Below are 10,000 nucleotides of genomic sequence, written 5' to 3'. Positions count from 1 at the left end.
AAACGATATAGTTAAGGAACCAAGCAAGGAATCCTTTCAGCATTTTGATACACAACTTAGCAGTAGACCTGGGTCCGGTTGTTCGAAAGACGATTAACTTAATCCAGGAACTTTTTGGTGAATTTTTCTTTTCCTATTTTTGTTTTTCAAGATTGACTTCTTTTAATGTAAAGTTTTGCCGAATATCAGCGTTGAACAGCATTTAGGAGTAGAGAAATAGACTCCTTGGTTAACTTTTAATCTGGGATTTGTGTTAATCTGCTTTTGAACAACCGGACCCTGTTGTTATTTATTTGGCGAAGTAATAGGTTATTTATTCCACTTTGTAAAATTCTGGATTGTATGACACAAACCATGAATAAAGGAGTAAAAATTAATGATGTTTACAGTCACTGAGATTTAATTACATATTAAGAATATACATAACAAAATGACTCGATTCTGATTGGCTGAGAGCAGTGCAGTTTTTTTGCAAACACAGTGCACAAAAAAGGTAATTCAGTACAATTTACTCACAAAATTCTCGGTTTTGATTGGCTAACAAACAATACGGTTTGATAAAAACCAATCAAATCTTTTGTTTTGGGGGCGTGAACTTGAACTAGAACTTGCACTGTAATTTTGTTATGTATATTATTAAAATGTAATCACAACTTTTCTCCTTCAATTTGGAAATAAATCCTGCAATTTTGATAGTTTTTGAAAGACCCACTCGTGCAAATTATTTCCAAATTGAATTCTAAGTCATATGATTACCTATACAAATGGCATAAGGTGCCTGAATAAAAGTTACTTTCAGCCTATATGATTACCAACAAACAATTATTTAGGATGGAATAGCCATTCCGCAAGTAATTAGTTGATACAACAGATTACAACATGAGATATTAATACAAGGAAGAAGCAAAAAAGAGTCCCATTAAACACACAAAAACGACTACAATGGGCAGAAAAACAATAATTAAGGTGCTTGTTCAGAATGGAATCAATTATTAAAAATGGAAAGGAATCATTTATCAAAAATGCAATTATCTTAAAAAAATTACAAAAAGATGGATAAATTTGGATAAAAATTGAGAAAGTCACTGACAATCCAGACATCTCAAATTCTCCCCTGGTCCATCAGTACAACTTTAATAACTTGGATTTACCCAGTAACGCTGCACAAACATGTTCCCCTTTGCAAAGTGATCAAGTTGTTGTGTAATGGTCATCGGCAAAAACCAGGACCGGACGGGACCGGACGGGACCGGACGGGACCGGAAGGGACAGGACCGGATCAACAAAACTGGGACAGGATCAATAACAAAATTCCTGCCAAAAGTAGACACGTGAAATCCCTGGGTCACCAGGTCGTACACACACGTTAGTCACTTAACTCCCTGAAGAAGTTTGTCTGTGCCTGACAAAATATGGGTCAAAGTAAACACATATTGTCACAGCCATACAACCAGCCTTGCATAATTATTTTGTTTTGAGTCTAAATATTATTTGTTGGTTAGATCTCCCAAGATCCGGCACTTGTACTTTGTTCAGCTGGCCCTTGCATAAAAAACTGTCTACATTTATTCAGATTTCTTCTGATGTACCCACAGTTTGGTAGGATAACGCGCGTACCAACTTTTTTTCCGAAGGACACCCGCGAAGGTGGAAGTAACTTCAACTGGTGACCGAGGGATTTCATGTGTCTACTTTTGGCAGGAATTTTGTTATTGATCCGGTCCGAGTTTTGTCGATCTGATCTGATCCGATCCGATCCGATCCGATCCGATCCGATCCGATCCTGGTTTTGCCAAGGGCCTTGCGTTCCTTGATTGCGTCGTGACGCTCGAATCGCACATATTCATTCGCGGAACTAGTTGGATATTCTACTTCGTAAACACAAAACGCATAGAACGAGCATTATAAGAAGTATGAAAGGCAAGTATAATCACAACATGCTTTCTTGGAAAATAAACAAACTGTTTACTTACAGGAACTATTAAATGTCAGCAACTTCGTGGGCATCCCGTGATGGGTTTAATTTGCGTGACATCTCGTCCGTTTTTTGAAGCCTTTGATATCGCGGCATATCGCCTGTTTGGTGCGTTCTCAAACAATGCTTTTTCCAGGCTCCACTTTTAAAACCGTTTTTAAAAGTCCCTATTTTAGCTTTTCCACTGAAAAGTCTACAGGTTTCCTCAGCGTATTTTTAAAAGGGTGGTAGACGAAAACGCGGCAGAAAAGAATACGTTTTCAAAAACAAAAACGCATTTGTGGGGATGGTCTTTGAACGTTTTATTGTAGAATAGGGGAAAACAATACCAAACCCTACTTCGGATGGACAACATTTGGCTTCGTTTTTGACGAGGTGAAATTTTCTCCGCGATTACGTGACCGGCGAGGTGATTTTGCCCGCAAGCAGGCTTGTGTGACAGCCACAAAAATATCATTTCTCTATTAACAATGATTGAAGATGTGAATTAAAAATAAACAAAATCCAAACATATGAAGTTTAACACCTTGCTACGTCTTCTTCCACGAAAAGGAGATCCTGCTGTCAGGGAATTGAAAATACCGGTTACAAGGTAGCCTCTGATATTGGCTGCCAAAATTTGTAACCCGCATTACTGCGAAGAAACAGTCGCGCAAAATTTTCAGCTTGTAATATTTAGTAACTGTGACCTCCATATATTCATAGCGATGGCTAGTGTTCGTAAAGATGCTAGCTAGGTGAATTCCATAACGCAAATATCAAACCCTGTTTCAACTCTTGTTCAATGTTGTCACGTTTTTCAAACAAACTCGCCTTTTATGGCAATGTTTACGTTGTCACAGAGTCACACAAAAACTTTCAACCAGCACATTTTCACAAGCTTGTCAAAATTCTAAAACAAAGCCCCAAAGGCCTCCGGTGAAAGTTACAGAAGAGTTTTTCGGTTCATTTTGCGCAGTGGTCTACGAAAGAAAGCACTGCAATTTCTCCGGTATACTAAATTGTACAAGTTATAAGAATGCAAACAAAACATGTTCGAAACTGTTTGTTTCCCTTTGTTCGCGAATGCAAACGCGTAGCGTGAAAGAAATCCATATAAGGAAACAATAAAGTTAACACCATAAAAAATTAGAATTACAGATACAACACACTCTAGTTTCCTTTTTATATTTTACACGATATGTATGGGCTTAATTGAATATCCAAGGACCTGGGGAACGCGTAATATAGTGTTTTCATTAGTTTTCCAAACTTTTTTTTTAAATTGTGGCGCATATTTCTGTTTGCAGTATAATATAACCAGTAACAAAGTCAAGTTTTAATGTCTCCTCTATTTTACCTTAAATGGAAAACATTAGCTAATTTACTAATTTACGTGGGTATGTGATGAGAAAATTAAACTGCAGTGTGTACACTTAAAATACTAACATTACCATGCAAGATTAAATATAGAAAATTACATTGAATTGATAACATATATAAACCATAAGCAGAGCTGAAATTGATAGTCACTTACGAGAGTTTGCCATTTAAGCTGAGATTACAGGTAGGCTGCAGATACTTTTACCTTATGTTAAACTAAATTGATGCACTTCACTTTACACTAGTCCTTAAAGAATACTCAAATTTTAATTTTTTGCACATTACTGTCTTTATTTCAATTAACAGAAATAGTTATGATTGAAATCATACCGAGTTTCATGGAGTTCTTCCTTCCATGTTGCTGTTTAAAAAATTGCTTCTAGGAATAAACATAATGATTATTTTAGTCACCATTGGTTGCTAATTTCCCAATAATTAACACTTTTAAGAATAAAGTAATGGCCTTTTTCTCTTTTCAGAATCAGAGAGAAAACTTCAACATTTCTTAAAATAATGGTGAGTACTTGTGACCTGATTACTTTACTTCATTTCAACTAAAATACACTGTAGGTATGTTGCTGGCATAAATGCAATTTTTTAATAACCTGTTAATTCTCATCCATATTTTCAGATTCCAATTAACGAGAAATGCAAAGCCATTTTTACAGCCATCAAGCTTAAGCAAAAGCATGCTTATGCAATCATGAGGATAAAGGACAGAGAAGAAATAGTGGTGGAAACATCTGCTGAGCCACTGCCCGACTTCTCCCAAGAAACAAATGAAAAGCTTTTCAATCAAATGAAGGAAGACATCCTCCAGCTTGGTGAACCTTGCTACATCCTCTTTGATGTTCGGTTTCAACGCGACACCGGCTATATGAAAGATGCAGTTGGATTTATTTACTGGTAAGTTAAATTTATAAGACAGTTTAAAATGGCAAAGGCTTCACCTATTCCCTCAATTCATAATTTGATATTGTTACATACCTCCAACTAAGCAGAACTGACTTAGCATCGTTGCAAAGATAGACTTTCGAAAAGTCCTTCGTCTAGATACGCGCGGAACGAAGGTCGACCTCTCGCGACTTGGTCGCTCGCTCATCCACTTCGCGTACGAAAAATCACGATTCGCTCGCCGAAACATTTTATCCTGGGATTATCGTGAGGTCGACTTGTGGCAAGTCTATTGCAAAGACTGAACTCTCATTTAGAACTGACATAAATCATCTCAAACAAGAAAATATACCAGTAGTTGCAAATGGTTCCATTTGAATGACATACTTTTAACTGTTTTCTAACAGATGGGGAGTGAAGAAGTCAAAATTAATGCCACACTAATCGAAAAAAATGAAATTAAAGAACTTGTCATGTGGCTTAAAACAAACTGAATCACACAGAGAGGCAACCAAAATAAAATAAAATAGATATAGGCTGTGAAAAAGAATCCACAGAGAAAATAAGCGAGTTTCAAAGTTTTTTTTCTAGAGTTATGCATGGTTGTGTCCCATTGAAAACAGGACACCTTTCCAGGCTGTGTGCTTAATACTACTACTTTTGTTCCCTCGTTCACTTCCTTTGATTTTGTTTCACATATTCTGTTCCTGAACTAACAACAATTCTTCAGTGGAGGTTGGGTGAAGGTTTGGCCCTTTTTCTGAGTCTTGAAAAACTCCTGAACAACATAATCTAATCAGGCATTGCCTTTTTCAGGTGCCCAGATGACATCAGTCCATGGGAGAAGTTGATTTATGCCAGTTCAAACCAACGACTTAAATCAGAGTTTAAAGGGGTCAAGTCTTTTGAATACCATGACACCGAGGAGTTCAATTTCAAAGATATGGTGAAAGAGCTGATAAGAAAAGACAGACAGTGATTATGTCACGACTTTGAATGCTTTAACTCCTGATATTGAGATGTGTCACACAACAGGAAGCATTGCATGACATACAGTAAAATAGTACAGCATTGCATGACATTAAAAATTAATTTATGCAGTTAAGGAACTAAGCAAGGCATCCTTTCAGTATTTTGATACCTGTTGTTATACATATATTTGGTACAATAATAGGTTATTTATTTCACTTTGTAAAATTCTAGATTGTATCACACAAACCATAAATAAAAGAGTAAAATGATGTTTACAGTGACTGAGATTTATTTAGATATAAATGGCATAAGGTGCCTGAATAAACATTGAAAAGTGGTCTACCTGTAGCCTATATGATAACCAACAAACAATTAATATAGTAATTTGTTGCATAAAACCATAATTTGAAAATATCAATAAGCAGCGTAAGTCTCAGAAGTTCTCAACAATAACAAACAGTTTTTAAACTCATTACTTAGCTTGAGACATGTGAAAAATAACTTTTGAGTTCCAAAGTGGTCACCAAAAGGACTGATGGGAAAAATGCTTAATTTTTCACAGCCATTCTGTCGCCTCTAAAAAAGAGGCCCGCCATGCTCTCCTTGTGCAATAGACAATGGCCGGTTCAGAGTTTTAGTGATAACCTATCCACATGTGAGTTTCTTTTGTGTTGGGTCAGCCATGAACTATTTTAAGGTGGGTCTTCAGAGAATAACATCACGCATTGCAAAGGAAGCAAGGCAACTGATCTTTAAAGCTATACATGGCTTTTGTTTTTGTTTTTGTATTTGATCTTTTTCCCAGAGTCTGTTCTGGAACCAATCAGATTCCACAATTCTGTTTCTGTCATGACTCTGGGTTGTTTTAAAGTGGCTCTCTTCGTATAGGTCATTAGCATTGAGATTAATGAGGGAGATTTGATGAGGTTACTTTACTTAGCGTACAATGTACCTCCTGCCTTGTCAGCAATAAAAACATTTACTTCACCCATAAAAGCACAAATTGACACTCAACCAACAGTCCTTGTCACCAGCTTGGATGCAGTTAATAAGACTGAAACTATATGTGTCCACAGTTGATCTCCATTTTCAGCCTGAATTATTGCATTTGATTTGATAATGTAAAGGACCCCCGCACCGCATTTACAAGTTTATTTTGATTCAAGTATCTGCTGCATACCACGATAAATTGGCTTGATGGTTTCCAGACAAGGCATTGATGACTACAATAAAAACACAAGGGCAGTCTCACTAACAAAACAATAATATATTGAATATTGTGCCAAAATGCTTTGTTTCCTTGAGTTTAAAATTGTGTGTATCCTACACAAAAACGTTTTTATCTCATTGCTTTTGTTTTCCTTATGCTTTAGTGGCTTACTTTGCCAGTGCTGTTTTCTTTCTGCACTGAGCATACCTTGTGGTTCCTCCCCATCTTTGGAGGTTTGAAGCACAACAATTCCAACACTATTCCTGGTGCTGTGTAATTGGCTGTCAGGTAGGAGGATATCAGCCAGCAAATCACAGAGAAGAAATCTGTTTAAAGTTAATCAAATCTGTAGTAATGATACCATGTGCTTAATTTGGAATTAAGGAATCATTTTGTGACAGTGGTTTCTCTTGTAGGGTGATAGTAAATAGCTGTGAAAACAACAGCAAAAAGACAAGCAAAACGAAGGCAACAAGATGCAAAACTTCTGCTACATTTGTAGCAGGATAAAAAGAGGACAGGTAGTCTTTTGCTGTCAATAATAAAAATCATCATCATCATTATTACTATGGCATCTTCAGACAAGGAACACTACTTTCTAACACCAGTCAATGGGTTAAATGTTGCCATTGGGAGTGATGACCCATTCACTCCTCCAACTCCTAAAATTGGCTGGCATTAGACACAGTAAATTCTGCCAAGTTTCACGCCCAGGAGTCAATGGGTTAAGCAAAGACACGTTTCAACCTTAAGGGGGCTGGCACTTAACTATGGAAGGACAATTGTTGCTAAGGAAGCTTTTTTAGTCAAAAAAGCCATCAAAAAGGTTGCATGGATGGTTCCATGAAGTAACTTTTTCAATGGAAATCTGACATCACTTCAATAGGCCATTTCCGAGTTCATGTCTACCTCCTCTTCAAAGTGAGTCTAAGTGTGAAGGTTTTGTGATGGTAATTAGTTCTACTTTACATAAGAATGACTACTAATTTTCATAACAAAAACTTCACACTTAGCCTCGCTTTGAAGAGGAACCAGGAAAGAACTCGGAAATGGCCTATCAGAAGGCACATGCACAACTAGTCCCACTCCTTTGCCCTGCCTTTCAGTAAAAATATATAAAAACTCTCAGGGAACGAAAGGAAGAAGCAAATTTTTTTCACTGGATGGGAACCATCTTATCATTTTTTGTAAACTGTAGCATGGAATTTCCATTTGGACAAAAAATGGAACTGATATTTTGAAAAGTGTATCAAAGGAGGGCCTTCGGACGTCATAACGTTTTTGAGAAATACCTTTTTTCAAAATTCATGCTACAGATTTTATGTTAGACTGTTCTTGTAGTGTTGCATTAAAAGATTGTGAAAAATATAGTTAACTCACTGAGTTTTTAGGCATTTTCTGTTTTGGTCACATGATTTACCAAATATGATTGTGAGTCAAACCATACAAAGGAAGGTTAAATAGAACACCCCTGGCAAAAAAGTACAACTGTAGAGTTGAAAAAATTCAAGAAATGATGATTTGAAGGGGTACATAGCAATGGTTTGGTAGTTAAAGAGCCAACCCCCTTAACAGATGAAATAAGAGGGCTTGCAGTTATTGGACTTCAATATTTAAGGACGGTGCCTACTATTGTTATTGCGCACATGTTCTGCGCATCTCGAGATACTCGGATTTCCTATCGGTGATGCTTACTAATACAGGGATATTTTTGTGCGGTTTAAAACTATCCGGAAAAAGTAGATCTTAGTAAGTACTCTTGGTATCCAAAAAGAAAATTGGGGGTAACCATGCATTTATGAGAGATAATTAAGCTTCAATTTAAGAAAGAACGCCATACATTGCTTTGTATTTTAAAGCTTTTTACAAAGATTATTCATGATCTATCTTTGAAAAATGCGTGGTTACCCCCAATTTTCTTTTTGGATTTCAATAACACTTGTTAAGATCTACATTTCCTGCATAATCACACACCGGGACAAAAATATCTTTAATTAGTAGGCACCGTCCTTAAAAAGGGGTGTTGCAAGGAAGTCATGTTAGTCATAGTACTTTGCCATAGTACTGTTCATTAAAAGACTATGCTTGCCATTTAGACAAAAGAGAGTTGCTATCAGATTTCAACTCAAACGGAAAATAAAGCAGGAGTATTGCATCTTATACAAAGCACTTTTTTAAGTTGAGCCATGACCTGCAGCTGGTTTGGGAATGGAACAAAGATCATGAGTTTTACCGTAAAGAGAGGAAAGAGTTTTTGCTTTTCCTTTGTATTATCCTCTGTGTCATCGGTAATCAACAGCATCAAATAGAAAACCACTTGGTGCTGTGAATGGGAAGAAACAAAACCAGAGTTATCCAAAATGATAAAAAATATTTTGTTCAGGTGTCATTGTATTTATCTTGAGATCACTTAAATCCTGGCCACTACAGAAACCTTTGACCACTGCATGCAATAATTTAAATTTGCTTTATGGGAGTGTGTGTATGTGTGATTGTCAGTGGGGTAGGAAATGGATTTTGGGCAGAAACAGTGACCAAAATTAACAACCAAAATATTAACTTAAAGAAATTAAAATGTTGGTCTTTAGATTAGGGAAAAACTGCAGCAATAATGAAGAAGCTCTCACAATTGTTTGTCACTCCACAGGTGACTATAAAAAAAGTAAACCAACATTCACCCAAATTCTACCATGCAGAGTACACTATAACAGTTGACCAACAGACTATTGACAGAAGAAAATTATGACTGGGTAAAATGAATTGAAACTTGTTAACCAAGCAACAAATTGGTTGAGTTCTGCAAACTCTATGGCTGTTTTTCAGGGGATTGGTCTGAAATGAAGAAAATGAAGGCACACAAAAGAGCAACAAATGAGACAAGTTGTAGCTTACTTCTCTAAAGTCAGCCCCATTCAGCTATCAATAACAAACTTAGCTGACTATTGGGCATTTGTCAGTTGAGAGTCAGCTAATTGTTTGACATTTATTGCTTCCTTATCGGCTAACTGTTGGCTGTCTGTCAGCCGTTTGTCAGCTCACAGTCAATTAGGGGAGCTATTATACCATTTTTCTCAAGCAAAAGTACTTTTTTAGGACTTTTTCATCTTCCACAAACCCTTGTGGTAAATATTTCTTGATTTTCCTATCATGTGGCCATGTTGAAAGACTAGCTTTTCAAAACGAAGACACTGTCTTTTCAAAAGAGGTTTTTGGGTACCGGTAGCATGGGAATCAGCATGTCAAGCTGGTGTATTTTGCTGCAGAGAAAGGGATGAATAATAATATGATTATTGATTTTGCTGCCACCTTGGATGATGAGGCTGACAAAGGGGTGAGACAATCAAAAAAAAAAAAGAAAAAGAAAAAGGTTGACAATGGTAAGGGGGAGGTGGGTTAGAAGAGTTCTTCTTGTACCCTTCACCACCCCTATCCACTCGTCCCAATTCTCTAGCACCTGGTCATCCAAAATTGTAGGCCTTTACACACGCATTACTAAACCACGAAACACCCAAATGAAACACTAAAACACCATGTATGACCCCACCATACACTGAATACTAACAGACAAAGGTTGGATTTGAGATTAA

General features: G+C 36.8%; 2 protein-coding genes across 4 annotated transcripts in view; one reads left to right on the top strand and one right to left on the bottom strand.

Annotated features, from left to right (window-relative positions):
* The window catches only part of LOC137978552 (uncharacterized), an 8,538-nt gene extending 3,062 nt beyond the window's left edge, over window positions 1–5,476 (top strand). Inside the window, exons 1-4 of one of the 3 annotated variants that reach the window (XM_068825537.1) lie at window positions 1,727–3,521; window positions 3,817–3,853; window positions 3,969–4,243; window positions 5,048–5,476. In XM_068825537.1, the coding sequence (XP_068681638.1) occupies window positions 3,851–3,853; window positions 3,969–4,243; window positions 5,048–5,210 (441 nt within the window). In that variant the 5' untranslated portion in view covers window positions 1,727–3,521; window positions 3,817–3,850 and the 3' untranslated portion in view covers window positions 5,211–5,476. Of the gene's footprint in view, window positions 374–1,726; window positions 3,522–3,816; window positions 3,854–3,968; window positions 4,244–5,047 lie in introns of those variants that run through there. The other 2 variants (XM_068825538.1, XM_068825539.1) reach the window with 2 other exon arrangements.
* LOC137978538 (thymus-specific serine protease-like) overlaps window positions 1–10,000 on the bottom strand; it is a 38,489-nt gene that overhangs the window by 26,319 nt on the left and 2,170 nt on the right. The window contains exons 4-5 of the mRNA XM_068825514.1: window positions 8,647–8,736; window positions 6,384–6,426 (exon numbers count right to left, since the gene is read on the bottom strand). Coding sequence (XP_068681615.1) covers window positions 6,384–6,426; window positions 8,647–8,736 — 133 coding nt within the window. The remainder of the gene's footprint in view (window positions 1–6,383; window positions 6,427–8,646; window positions 8,737–10,000) is intronic.

The sequence above is a fragment of the Montipora foliosa genome, chromosome 12 (assembly GCF_036669935.1).
Source record: "Montipora foliosa isolate CH-2021 chromosome 12, ASM3666993v2, whole genome shotgun sequence".
Lineage (NCBI taxonomy): Eukaryota > Metazoa > Cnidaria > Anthozoa > Scleractinia > Acroporidae > Montipora > Montipora foliosa.
This window is presented reverse-complemented; position numbering and strand designations above follow the sequence as displayed.